Below are 14,617 nucleotides of genomic sequence, written 5' to 3' on the forward strand. Positions count from 1 at the left end.
GTAGTATCCTCCATAGACCCCACATCCTTTGGGGTTTTTGTTTTTCAGATATGCAACTTCCAGAGCCAACTTGGCATTTTTTAAGAGTTTGGCCTTTTTCCTGAGGCCCAAAGCAAACCTCAAGCCATGAAGGAGCAGGGAATTTATACAGGCCTGCACAGACTCAATCAGCAGTTTCCTTTCCACTGACATCCACAAGAAGCCAGCAAGTATGGAAAGATGGGGGCATGCAGACATCAACAATTACAGATAGGCCACTTTTCCCACATTTGGAAATGTACAGCTCAAGGTTACCTATTTCGTTAGCATCTTTAATGCATGGGAAATCTCTACTAGCTGGTAGATTTTCTCTTTGAAGGATTTATTCATTTATTCTATTACTCAGCATACACAATGGTAAAGCTGCAAGATGACAAAAAAGGGCCAAAGAAAATGACATTTTAGGTGAACCTGTAACGTTCAAAGATGGTAAGAATATTTCTAGTTGGTAAGTGTGCCACTTTAAAATATAGTTTGTGCCTCAAATATTTTAGGTATACTCATAGACCCAGTTGTTAAAATAAAGCTTGGAAGGATGACACACAAACTCATCCAGACTCATACATTCACTTAACGTACTTACACATTCTGAAGATGATATAATCTCCTCTAAAAAGAAGAAATTTATGTTCCAAGGCTGCAGCCCTCTCACTAATTCATTTCACTTTTGCATTTGTAGCCTGCTTATAGAGACTTATTTCTGACCCAGTCTTTAGAAACACACCCTCTGGTACCAACTTTTGTGGACGAGGATTGCTTACAGGACAAAAATTGCTGACTCAGAATCTATCTAGAAAAAGAAACTGCAGATTTAGGAGTCTGAGATACAAAGAAGTGACATACCCTTCCTCAATTGTAACAGAATTCATGATGATGCAGTTTATTATCTTAACTTTGTCTTTTATGGTACACATGCTGCCGATGATGGAGTGTTTAATAGATGCCTTCTCCCCTACTTGTGTGGATGACCCTATGATGCTGTCTGATCCAACCTAGAAAAGAGAAGAACAGAAATTATCAAAAGTACCTGGAGCTCTCTGATACATGTTCTCCATAGACCTCTTCCAAACAGCATGTCTCAAGCACTCATCAACTAAGTGTATCCTGCTCTACATTTAAGGATCCTTGGCAGAGAAAAGACTCAGAAATTTGGGGCCCAGCCCATAGGCAGACAGTTGGATGGTCTTCCCAGAGTCCACTAACTTGGTAAAACTCCATTAGCTGGTCTGGCTCTGGTCGTTCTAATGGGACTGAATTTTAGGAAGCAGTTCTTGAAGCAAAGGGCATGCAGACTGGATTGAAAGAGCAAAGGCAGGGAAAGGGAACACTTACCATGCCTCTGTCAGTGATCTGTGCAGACCCATGAACCAGTGGCTCTTCCACACCCAGATTAAGTAGTAGCTTGGGAACCTGAATGAAAAAACCCACATCACAAGTTAACGTGACAGTGTTGTACCTGTGTGTTACATAAACGGCTCAAAGATGTCTTTGGTTTCCATTGTGCTAGTGCATCTACCATCAACATTTTAACTTAAAGGAAAACATAGGTTCCTGTGTTTTAAATCTGTAACCAGGTATGTGTGATTTATCATCTTCCCCTTTTGTAAAGGAGACAGGTACACTTCCACTGCAGTGCACTGCATCTCTCAATTCAGCTTCCCACCTGTAGAGAAGCAGTGGATCAGCAGCAGCAAGCAGGCTGGCTCCAGCTGAACACAGTGGCATCCTGTACATTACCACAATGTCCAGCATCTGACATTTCGAAAGCAGCTCAACATGTTTTACACCATTCAGTAATGCAAGAGAGGGAAGCAAGTAATATCAAATATAAACCAGTAAACTGGCATAAAAAGATGACTATGTTCAGCCCCTTCAACAAGGTAGCATGCTGAGGTACAGGCAACAAAAAGGTATTTGAGATGTTTAAGGAGAAAGAAACTAAAGTTGATCAAGTGGCTATTCCAGATGGTAGAAAGCTGCAGAAGAAGTGACTCTTGACAGAGAAGGCAAGTGTTAGATAAGGAGGCAAAGCAGTGACGGTAATAGAGTGAGACACAGCCCATAAGGTAGCCAAGAACAAATCCAGTGAGAGCAATTCTGAACTGGCTCCTGAAAAGAAAGGGGAGCCAGAGTTACAGCAGGATGGGATATCACTCCATCATTCCTCCTTTTCAGGGTGAAAGAGCAGCCTGAGGCATTCTGCATCTCCTGGCGTCAGGCTGGGGCCAAGGTCACACAGCACAGAAGAGGCGATGACAGCACGGACGGGGATTTCAGAGGAGGTGGGAGTCTCACAGCAATGCACAGACACAGTGCCGTACAGAGTTACTTGCAGTGGTGGCATGATGCATTTTGGTAGGACAGAGATGGCAGAGATAGAGAAGGCAGCAAAGCGATGCATGAGGGCTAAGAGGCCCGTGGCATGGCAAATCGTACGCCTGAGGGAGAAGCAGCGCGTACCGGGGCCGGTGCGGGGCTCCGCACGTGCTGTTTGGCCAGCCTGGATGTGTGCACTGACTGGTCATCTGGGAGGCCAACTGGGGTCTCAACACAGTGATGGTGTAGCTGGGTTTGCGGCACTCATTTCTCTACCCAGGCACCTATTTTTACAAAACTCTTTGGACAGTTTATCTCCGAGATGTCTATTGCTCTGTTAAATTTGGCAGAGAGTTGCCAGCAATTTCCAAAGCTGCTATGAAGGAGCTCTCATACAGTACGACTGTGTAAAACAACTTCCTTACAGAGCTGGGATAACAAGAGCTGATGGCTAGGGAGTGAACCTCAAGAAGTAGATACCACAGATCTGAAGAAGTTGGGATCAGATCAGAAAAAAATATCTCATGATCTCAAATGAGATGATACTTGCAGGGAATTGTTTGGATATTCATAATATGACCAGCCCGTTTCCCTTCCAGCATGCAAGGATGGATAAATAGTGCTGTTTTTCATATGATAAGAATTTTCACAGTTGATGCTTCATTCAGATGAGTGAGATGAGCTCAGATGAGCTCGCACCTCTGGGCTATCATTTCAGGTTGACTGTTGTCCCCAGTAGACACTTCCACATCTGTAGCTCTTTACATCTTGAAGATGGTCCTTCCCACTAGACGTGTGTTTTCTTTGATTTTTAAAAAACAAGAGAGGGATAGATCCTTCAGTCCAAGGTGCAAGCACTACAGAAAACTACCAGCTTACCAGAAAACCACAAACTAGGCCAATCAACCTGGATGATGCTCCCTCAGTGAAGGGATGTTTTCCTCACCTGACACACAGCTGGGCAGCCAAAACAGATAGATCCAAGAGAGGAACACACACCAAGGCATACCTACAGCATAGGTTGGAGAGATTCCTACTATCCAGTGTGTCACTCTGTGGGAAGGGAAAGAAACAAGGAAAGGCTCTTGCCCTCTTCAGTGGAAAGGTAGTGTGGTGAAATAAATAAAGGATTTTACTGGCCAGAGCAAAGCCCTTATTAGAATCAGTCAGTGGTAGTTCAGCCTGAGGGGTGACCCAAGAAAGCTACCAGCTCGAACATTTTGCTCTGAAAAGGAAGGTTAGACAGGGGGCAGGAGTCAGGGGGAGTGCCTGGGTCAAGGGAAGGTTTAAGATGTGTTTGGATTTAATTCATCTTACAAAGAAACTATTTCCTGCTATTGAAGATAACTCCCTCCTGAACCCACCTGCCCACACACAGGCTGCAGGCATCCAGAAACCCAGCTGGAAGTGAAATGATGTGAGTAAAGTGTTTCCTCACCAGAAGGGCAATGGGTTAGGATGCCATTCCTTCTCACGGCTACTGGACTGGACTGCTACTGCTCCCTGACTCTGTCTTCTTGAACAGCAAAGTTACAGGTACTGGCTTTGGAGCCAGGGAATCAGAATCTGGTCTGGGAAGACCAAGATAAGAGCAAACAAGACACCAAAAGTCTTCTTTAGAGACCAACTACACAGGTAAAAAAAAAAGCCGATAAAATTACATGTGTATCTTTTATGAGGATTAGCAAGAGAAACAAAATGCAATGGCACTGAAAAAAGGAACTCCTTTCTCACAACCCCTCATTAAGCTCCATTTTATGTTTTACCTCCACATAGTTTCCTTAAAAATTTTACCATTCTGGAAAAGTTAAAAATTCAAAGAAAATCCTTCCCAACATTGAAGGCCCCAATGTGATTTCAAAACACTAATTCTATGTACCACCCAGGAGCAAACACATTTCCTGAACTGACCAAAATGTAGAATATTTAGGTTAAAAAAAAAAAAAAAAAACACCAGAAAAAAACCCACATGGAGTCTGACTGGCTCAACTCAATAACTTTTTACTGAAGTGGCTGCTGCCAAATGTACACGCACACTTCCCCTAGCAAGTGGTGTTCTCCCTTAACCCTTTGGGCACACTTGTTCCTGATATTCTTGGGGAAAGTTTTCCCTTTCTGACAGCAGTGCTGCCTGTCTCCTCTCTTCCTCATGTCCCTAACTGCAAAACAAATCACTTTATTTCAGTGCTTCTCTACAGGCACCAAGGAGAAAGGGCTCCAATGTGTGAACTCACTCTGCCGTGCTGCAACTCCAATTGGCATAAATTAATCCACTCTTTTTAATAAAAAGATATCAACTCAATCTGAGAGCAAAGGCTTGACAGTGATCACTTCCAGGATTCCCAGTACAACTTTATTGCTGTCCTAGCCCCACTTCCAGAAGTATTGAGTCTTTCCCTACTATTCTCCCTACTGGTCTTTCAAAACTAGAGGAAACTGTCCACTCCTGATAGTAACGAAGTTCATCACTAGCAGAATGAAGTAAGAACCTGCACATTGCATCAGCCAGGGTAGTAAAAAAAAAAAAAAAGTCATACTAAAAGCTCTTAATCATCAGCTCATTAGCTAGTACAGGATTTCTCTAATCCTCCCCTGTGATCTTTTATTTTATGAATTCTCAGTAGTGTGAAAGTGAAAGCTGCAACAGATCAACATTTCACCTCTGTGTTTACCTGGAGTGCCACTGTGGTGAAACCTGTTCATAAAATAATTCTTTCATAATGGAAAGCATTAGGCAATCTGAATGTATGGGTCTTCCTGCAAATCATTAATAACCTTTGTCATTTTCACTTAGATAAACATCTGTTAGGAAGAGTCCAGTCCAAACTCCTGCCTTTAGGGCACCGATTAGATAAGCTATCAGTCATATAGCATTGTATGAGCTTCCAGTCTTATCTTCCACACTTCTTGTCTGTTTAGCTGCAGGTCTTGCCACCTCCAAGGAACAGAGGAGTGTGTGGGGTGGGAGTTTTCTTAGCTAAATCGAAGCTATGGAATAAATTTGTGACAGAACTGTTTCCTGCCCTTATGTCCCCATTCAGCAACCAGTAGCCTGGGTAACGTGGCACTGGTTCAATTCCCACACACTCCTCAGTCGTACTGCAGGGAGCCACTCCTGGACGCTAAAATGTCCCATAAACTACTGCTGTATTCCCACGTGACAGTTCTGTATTTTTCTCACCTGTCGGTTAGCTTCAATATACAACCCAAGAGTATTCACTCGGTAGCACAGTCCCTCTTTCATGATATGGACATAGCAGCGCACTCTTCCTTCATGGAGAGTTTCATTCATATCTCCTCTATGATCATTCCAACAAGAGTTATCTGGAGCAGGTTTCAGCAAGCTATTATCTTCCTTTATGAAACTATAAATGTCTGGAGAACACACACATGCATGAAGTTAGACAGGATTTAATGAAATACTTTCTGAAGAAGAATACTATTAAAATACTGTTGGTGAAGGGAAATCTTTGCCTCACATAATCTGAATGGCTAGATACCTAGCAATCATTAACAGATTTTATCACATGTAGTGAGTAAGTGCTTATTTTTATTCTGCAGGTGGGAATCAAGGGATCAGGACAGATGCAATGTTCTGCCCAAGGTCACACAAGGAGACAGAAATGCTAAAAAGAAATCCCAAGATCTGAGAGGCTGTCCAGTTCCCAGTGCAGTGTGGTTAAGGCTTAGTCTGTTGCCCTATGCAATTTTAGGAACTCCCTTCTAAAATTACATTTTCAAAAGTACATTTACCTATACTGTATTCCAGAAGAATACAGAGCATCTAGCTGATTTGCTTTTGATTTTCACCAAAATAAGGAAGGACAAAAATATTTATATAATGCACAATACTGTTTGAAAAAGTAATCTACTAGAATCTTTGTAGTCATGAAGTATAAGTGGAAAAAACAAATCCCCAAACTAGTGTTTCAGGCTGTATAATTCAGCTGTAGCATATGGGCTCTAAAACCTTCATCAAATCTTTGATACTTGTACTGACCTAGGGATGCTTGTTCTTTTTTCTTTTGGTCCTCTTCTTTGTTGTCTAGTCCTTGCTGCAATGTTGTAGGAGAAGAGAACTGTCTCCTAACCAGATGTGGGATCAGTTCACTCCGGAGAGATGTGATTGTCCTGGAGAAGATGCACATATGAAGTCCATGAATGCTAAAACTTACATGTCTTCATTTTCTTTGCATAACATTATCAGACATTTTCCACATTTTTTGTGAGGACGAATCAAAACACCAAGTACTCAAAGACATCTGGCACTCAGACAATATTCACTGTTCACATGCTTCCTTAATGTATTAAAATACAAACGAAGATTTAAAATAAGGAAAAAGCTTCACCTTCAGAACTAATTCCCCTATATTTTAACAGAGATGCCCACAATTTAATATGGCATCACCAAGCAATTCATGCTTGTGTGTAGATGGAATGCAGAAAGTACCAACATCATAATGACAACAACTGAAATCTACTTTATGTGGCTTAAAAAATGCTATCAATTGATAGGAAAACAGATAATAAAGTGCATATAGAGGAAAACCAAAAGAAGCTGATTTTCTTTGTGACAAAAATGGATGGAAATCCACACGATAAAGATGATGAAAATGCTCAAGGGTATATGAAATATCAGATCCTTAAATGACAATATTTATGATGGAGATGTTAATGATGTCCTCATGCTCACGTGAAACACCAAGAACATTTTAAAGACTCAGTCCTTTAACCAAGAGAAATCAGCACATTTTAACAAGTTTACATGCCAAGAGTGTCACGCTCTTTAGGTGCCTCAATCCAAAATATATTAGTGAACAGAAAGCTTCCAAAGGCTTCAGCTGGCAATACACCCATCTTCCCGATGTACAGATTTCGACTTTTTTAATCATTGTTTTGACACCCCAATACCAGGAGGCAGGAAAATCATGAGGGGTTTGTGATAAAGCAGGGACTTGAACTCAAGCCACTTATGCCTGAAACAACAACCTTGATCTCTAGAATATCTTTCCTCTTGCATTGATTATACATTACAATGAATCAAGAAAAACCTCTCCATAACAGACAAATATCAATGTAGAAACTCTACTGTACAATGAGATTATAACCCTGGTAATTTAATTTTGACTATTAGAAGATAATTTTATTTTTCAATAAAGTATTTGGGAAAAAACCCCAAATCAATAGTTTTTACAGTTAGAGTGGATGAGATGCAGTCTTAAAAGAGCTTTATTGTTGTTGTTTCATTATTTTAACAATCTGCATTTAGTTACTGAATTGTGGATTATTTAAAGTAGTGCTTGGGAAAATCATGAAAATTAACTCAAACTTGGCATGTAGAAGAGGAAGTGCTAAACTTCAGAGGAAGGATCGGGAGAACTAACACAGAGAGCTTGGCTGGAGGAACTCAACAAATGATAACCCACAAAGAAAGAGCAGTTATTTAGGATGGAAGACTACAAAACTGGGAACTAACTATAGGTTAAATTAAAAAAGGGAAGTACTAGAATGAGTATCATGAAAGTGATTTTGGTTGGCAAAATCTCTATCAAAGGGGTATCTTAAACAGTTCAAACTTTAAGAAACATGCAGCTCATAACCCAACTAGGCTCCTGTTCAGGTCAGTGATAGTGAGGGAGATCTAAAGATCTAAACAGCCTTTCCTGCCTCTAACTTTGATGGGAAGATTCTGATGTAATTGCCAGCTCAGTCCTATGAACAAATACAGTGTTTTCCTTTTTCTTGACAAACTTTTCTTTTAGTCTTCAATTGTAGGTTGTGTCACATCCTCCATCCTGCAGTGGGATGATCTAACCCATCTCAGATCTGAAATTTTGTTTTTATTTTTTATTACAGACAAGGAGAAGCTCTAGTCTTCAGTCTCTCCTCCTTCTTGAAAATAAGGTTATAATCACCTTCAGATAGCTGTATTTCAGGAACTAATGAAGCAAAACACTTCATTCTTTAATCACCAAATTTCTCCCTGCTAACCACTTACAGGCGCGCTCTGCCACGGCCACCCTGGCCCCGCGCTCTGACACACGTGTGGCGGTGCAGATGGGCAGTTTACTAGCTTACAGTGTTTGCCTGCAGCTGTGCCATTCAGCAGTGATTTCCTGCTTGGGTTTTATACTCCATCCAAAACCGACAATCCTGTGTTTCCCTCAGAGGCTGGCCATGGCATTTATAAGATATATTACCTATAAAATATCCAAGTATTTGGCAGTCTTAAATAGTCTGATGCAGAGGACAACACAACACAGTAGGAAATGAAAGCAGAGGAAAGGGGGAAAGACGTTTTGCCTGGTTTTTGATGGTTTACTCTTTCTTGGCCAAACTCTTGAAGCTTTCCTGCAATTCTCTGAAGTGCTAGCCACATTATTTCAGCAAAGGTGGAGTAAATGTCTGGGTCATCCAGAAGAAGATGTGGCTCAGAAAGACACCCTTCTTACTGGAAAAGGAAAACCAGGAAGGTTTGTCTTTGCTTGCTGTTTAAGCAATTTATATGCAACACTAAAGGAATTTGCCTTTGGAAAGTATTAAAAAATACACAGTGAGGCACTTGGTGACAAAAATTTGGGAATTTCTTGTGATAGATCTTGCAAATGTGGATATACGAAGTGATAGCGTGAGAATATTATCTGACTGTCAACAGCGGGGGAAACCAAACATCTGGCTGGGACTAGGAAAGGAATTTAAATCAAAGGATGGATAGGACTGAAGACCCTTTACCAAGAGCGAAAAATCTAGCAGGCATTTGGAAGAACCAACTAGCCTGTAACCTAGATTTTGGAGAAAACAAGCCACAAAGGCTTTTGGTCGAGTGCATTAAAAATTCTTACAATTAAATCCTGAAGTACACGTGCTTATATTAAGAAGAAATGAGTATAAGACTGTATATGCTGAAGAAAGCAGTCTTTTTTATTCTCTTCAGGTTTAAAACTTGGCATGCCCCTGGTTTCTAAGCCTGTTATTTTCTTTAGCACCAAGAACAAGAATGAAATAGCCCCTGTGATCAACATAAGGAAAAAATCTATGATAACCAGGAGAAAGAAAGAGGAGGGGTGGGTGGAAGTTGAAGAGGGCACACAGAATTTTGGCATACAGAAGTCCAATTCTAAGCCAACTTCGAGTAACTATCCTCTGATACCTCACAATAAAATCCAGACAGTAAAGAGAATAAAAATGAACCTGCTTTTGAGAAACATTTGCCAAAAAAAACATGCTTCCATGAATTCCAGCCCAAGTGACAAGCCTTTTTTGTGATCTTTCATTCCCTAAAATCTGATTTTTGAAGTTATATACCTTGACAAAAAGTAGTAGGTTTTCAATTCAACTGCCAAAGATTGAGAGTGCTGTTAAATTGCTGCTTGTAAAGGAAGCGGGGGGACTAATCCCTGAAGCATCTTATGTGGCTTCAGTCCCATAAGAACAACAGGAGATGGCAGCAATTTTGAAAGGGGCTGATACTTATCACATTTTAAGCATGTAAAAAGAAGAAATATCTCTGGGATGGAATCTGCCATTCACACAGCAGGTCATAACAAAGGGAGATGTTGGCAAGAGACAGTGCATATGTGGGAGAAATGAAGACAATGGGTCAGTTGAAATTCATGGTGCATGTGCAAGAAACAGCTGGGAATTCAAGAGAAGATGAAATTTTTAAAAGCAAAAGAACCCCCTGGAAAAGTATATATCAAATGTATCTAAAAGCTCAGAGCACTCATCAGTCATTTGCAGTCAGCTGTGCAAACTGTAGACTCAGATCTAGGCATTATAAACCTAGGATAATTCAAGGTTAATTTTATTTAAGACCTAAAATGTTAAGGTACAAAAATGGATACATGGTCATATAATTGTAATTTTACCAAGTACTATCATTACCAGAGAGACATAAGTATCATGCCTTTAGAATCTTTTTGTCCCTAGTGCCTGTGCACTACCATGTCTTCCCGGTGTTCCTGGGATTTTTGCATGACAGCAAAGGCAGAGATAAGGTTCACGCTAAATTAAAAATTTTTACTTGTGAAAAACATCTGTTGAAAAAGCCCTAGATCTTTAAGTTTCATATTTAAACACAGCTACGCATAAGTTTTCATTGAGTTTTAACCACAAATAAAATTAGAACAGTCTGTGATATGGCAGAATTAAGTTTGTATCTATGTATATTATATTCTATTACTTTACATTACATACATTATGGCCCACAGAGGGCCAACTTTTACTTGTTGCTGAAACGTAACTCCCTCTGGGATGAAGGTTATTGAAACCTCTGAATGAAGCTTATTGAAACTTCAGCAAGAAATGAAGAACAATTGAGCCAATTGAAACACAAGAACAGTTTTGGGGAAAAAAATCCAAATGTTGACGATTTAGACAAAAATATGTATTTCACAATTATGCTTCAATGGTCTGTGATTTCTGCTCTTAGACATACATTTTACTGGAGACTATCTTTTATATGACACAGAAAATCATAGTTCTGACCAATGCCAGTAAAAAGAAATCTCATCAAATATATCATAATAATAGAAGAGTCTATTTAAATCTAAGTTTAGGTGACCTTGCAAAAGTCTAGGTACCAGGAGGTGCTGTTTGGCTTGACCCACAGCAGGAATGGGAGCATCCACAGCTTTTATTTCCTGCAGCTAGTTCTCCCCAGCTTCAGACACCCTGAACACAACTGTCAGTTCCATTTACCGGCTGTCATTCTTTTTCATGTTCCATGTTTAATGTTAAACACCATAAAACAGTATTAATGAGTATTAGCATTTTAATATCCTCCCTGTTTTATTAATCTGTGATGAAGCATGAAATCTACCATTGCTGTCAACACCCACCTGTGAAATCTGTTGTTACAGTTGCAGGGGGTCTCCCTTGCTATCATTATTAGCACAATCAGCTACATCTACAGGTGCAGATAGTGTTAGTGATTCCCCACTACAAACAAGCAGATCATTAGCCCTTTTATACTTTTACCTTTTTTTTTTTTTTTTTTTTTTTAAAACAGACTAATGTTAGCTCTTGTACAACTATGCAAGCATACAGTGGGTTGGGTTCTGATCTTAGCTGCATGGCCATCAAGAGAGATTCTTCAGAACACATCAAAAGGAGAACATCAGGCTGTATTTCAGACTGGTGCTCATAATTAATGTTAGAAATGTATACATAAATCCAACTAAACAAATCCTAAGGCATTTACAGTTTTGGCCAAAAACAAGTTGCATGTTTATGCAGAACAATAAAGATGTAAGAAAAACAGAGGGAGGAAGAAGAGAAAAAAAAAAAAAAAAAAAAAAAAAAAAAAGAGGGTGCGTTGGAAGAAAGAGAAAAGTTAATTCTGAACCCTGTAGGTACATAGTTCATGGTTCTCATCGCTTAAAGGATAAAGCCAAATAACATTTAAAAATTCCGTGTAAGCTGGGAGCTCTCTTGTTGAATCTCAACGTTATTTTCTCCTGATCCTTTGATGGAGATTAAAAATTTCCATGTGAATACAAAGAAAGAAACAACAGTTACTCTGAGATTTTTTTCTCTGAGCATTTAATGCTCCAAACTAGAGCAGCCAGCCACTATTCCCATCTCCTCCCCCCTCCTTAAAGAAAAAAAAAGTCAACTCACTTTGAAGAAAAGACAAAACAGGGTCAGGGCAGGGGGGATTAGGGAAATGATATTTATATCATGAACCAAATTAAAATGTCAATGCAAGAGGCAGGCAAACAGCCCTTGCCACATATATACACCAGGCATGTTTCCTCAAGGAAACAGGAAGGAGATTTGAAAAGAGTTAATGCAGTCCTGAGTTAATACCACCTGCCTCAGACTCAACACCACTTAAAAGACAGTGTTTGGGTCCATTTCCCACAATGCGGTTTTAACAGGCACAATGGAAAAAGCAATTACAGGCCTTTCCCCCTTCTCCTCACTGATTCACTGCTAAAAATGCTGGAATTTCTGTGACATGCTAAGAATGTGGGGAAAGCAGAGAAGGACTAGATACAAAAGGCAAAAAAATCAAATGATAAATTTATAGGGTGTGCCACATCTCTGCAGAAGGCTAATTCTGCCCTTATATCTTGCAATAATCTTTTTGACTTTGTTTGGTGTACCCAAGACCGATTATAATAAAGGAAAACTCCAAAGTAGCCAGGCAAGCCAATAAACTAGCAGGCAACTGCTTGTGCCTAATTCAATAACCTGTAACACCAATCATAGCATCAAACAGATGTCATTTCTTGCTATGTTCTATTTCGCCTGTTCCTAGTCTCATAATTTCTATCACAAAAAGAATAAATGTATTCCTCATCCCCCCCAGTTTCACTTAGTTGTCCATGTTTCTTCCTAATTTTGGAGCTAAAAGCCCATGGAAAAGGCAAGGAAACTTTGAGAAATGTTCTACTAAAAGGTAATCCCAAATCACTGCATTTGTGCTTCATTTGTCTTTCCATACTATTCTCTAACCAAAACCTTCAGGTCTAACAGCAACTTACTCCCAATGTTTGTAAAAGGAAGTGTGACAATATTTCAAAAGCAATGGCAGAGCAAGCCAGTATAACTGCACAGCTTTGCTTTGCAGGCTCAAGTTTATAACTGACTTTCTAAACCTATAGTCACCACTGAAATCCCTTCACTCTGGATGATGGAAGGAAAACAGAAGTTGACATGCAAGTGACAGTCATAGACACCGTAATGCAGAGAAGATCCAGATCAAAGTATGGAAGGGATGGTATGGATGCAAACCACATAAAAAGCTGTTCTCAAGTTCCACCAAGTCTGGATGCACTTAAAGGAACAGGGATCTAACTTACACTTCTGCCAAAAAACCCTTTGGGAAACAAGGCAGCTTTCTGAAAAATTGACCACAGAAATTAAAACTCCTCAATTACATACTCAAATCCTTTGAAAGCATGTGTGCACTCAGCTCGGGTCATCTAAGTAACCTTAACTCTGCCCACTTGCCAAACAGCCAGGAATGCCCTGCAGCTCCCGACTAACACAGCTTTTGCACAGCAATGCCAGCAAGTTTAGACATTTTTAGAACTTCTCGCTGACCAAAAGTCTCTGAGGCCATCGGAGGCCACCCAGAGTGTTTGGCAGGTTGTACATGCTGCTGAGGAATGGATCTCATTCATTCCCAGACAGCATCCCATTCTTCTAAAACAAGCGCACCTGCACAAAACGTGATTCCTTGCCAGAAATCATCTTTCCCCATTCTCTCCCACCTCCGCCTTTGCAGCCATCTGTGTCTGTTACCAACTTTTTTCTAAATGCCTTTGAAATTAGGCTCCTTTTCTGAAAAGTGCTCTGAACAGAGGCATTCTGATAATATGCCTAAACAAACACATGCATATGATGCATTTGATAAAGCTGACATATATCCATAAAACTGATGAACTATGTAAACTTAAGGTGCATAAATACATATTTAGATAAAATAAATTTAAACACTTCAGACTTGTCTGTATAAAACATGTAAGCGTCAAAAAATGCAGACACGGCTCTTTCACCCTGCTCCACTGAGGCTGCATTAAAGGCACTGGAGATGTTCACATCACTTTGCTCTGTTTCACCACTTACATACTGTGTTTTGTGGTCTGCAATCAGGTGGACCCATTCTCAGTTTGACTTAACAACATGCCCATTTTTGCAGCAGTCTGGGAGATAAAGTGGAAGCTCTGGTGTGCAATTCAGTCCTGCTTCCACCTGTACAAGTTCTACTTCTACTCCCTTCTCCTTCAGCAATTATTCTACCTTAACTACTATCCTCACTATTGATTACTAATCTTTGCTCCACACCTAGTTGTAGGACAAGTCTTTTGTTCTCTTTACTACTGGCATTTGCAACATGATGTTCTGTCCTGGGATAATATTAAACTTTTTTTTTTTTTTTTTTTTTTGGTCACTTTATCCTTTCATGAAGAACTTTAAGATGAAGCTTTCTGGACAATGAATCCCATCTCTTCTTCTTCACAAGCCTACTTTTATTTATAATGTTCTTTCCAGGTGGTATTAATCCAGAAAAGTTTGTTGTATAATGCTGTACGTGCTACAGTTCATATCTGCATCCTCGATTTAAGGAAATATCACTCCTCCCCCTTCAAGTCTTTGACTTCTTCAAAACCAGAAACTTAACTAGACAGCACTCAGCATTTCCCATAGACTGCTGTGTGGCTGTTTAAAACATGATACTACCTTTTTTCATTTTTTCACTTTATTTTAAGTGAAGAAATCTGTATTTGCTGCCCATTGATTCAAGATTGCA

General features: G+C 39.9%; 1 protein-coding gene across 1 annotated transcript in view; it reads right to left on the reverse strand.

The window, feature by feature from the left end:
• Positions 1-14,617, reverse strand: part of EIF2B3 (eukaryotic translation initiation factor 2B subunit gamma) — a 102,959-nt gene that overhangs the window by 26,644 nt on the left and 61,698 nt on the right. Inside the window, exons 6-9 of the mRNA XM_033000813.2 lie at positions 6,356-6,486; positions 5,537-5,730; positions 1,372-1,449; positions 883-1,031 (exon numbers count right to left, since the gene is read on the reverse strand). Of these exons, the coding sequence (XP_032856704.2) occupies positions 883-1,031; positions 1,372-1,449; positions 5,537-5,730; positions 6,356-6,486 (552 nt within the window). The remainder of the gene's footprint in view (positions 1-882; positions 1,032-1,371; positions 1,450-5,536; positions 5,731-6,355; positions 6,487-14,617) is intronic.

Source organism: Tyto alba, unplaced genomic scaffold (genome assembly GCF_018691265.1).
Source record: "Tyto alba isolate M040663 unplaced genomic scaffold, T.alba_DEE_v4.0 Super-Scaffold_1000006, whole genome shotgun sequence".
NCBI lineage: Eukaryota > Metazoa > Chordata > Aves > Strigiformes > Tytonidae > Tyto > Tyto alba.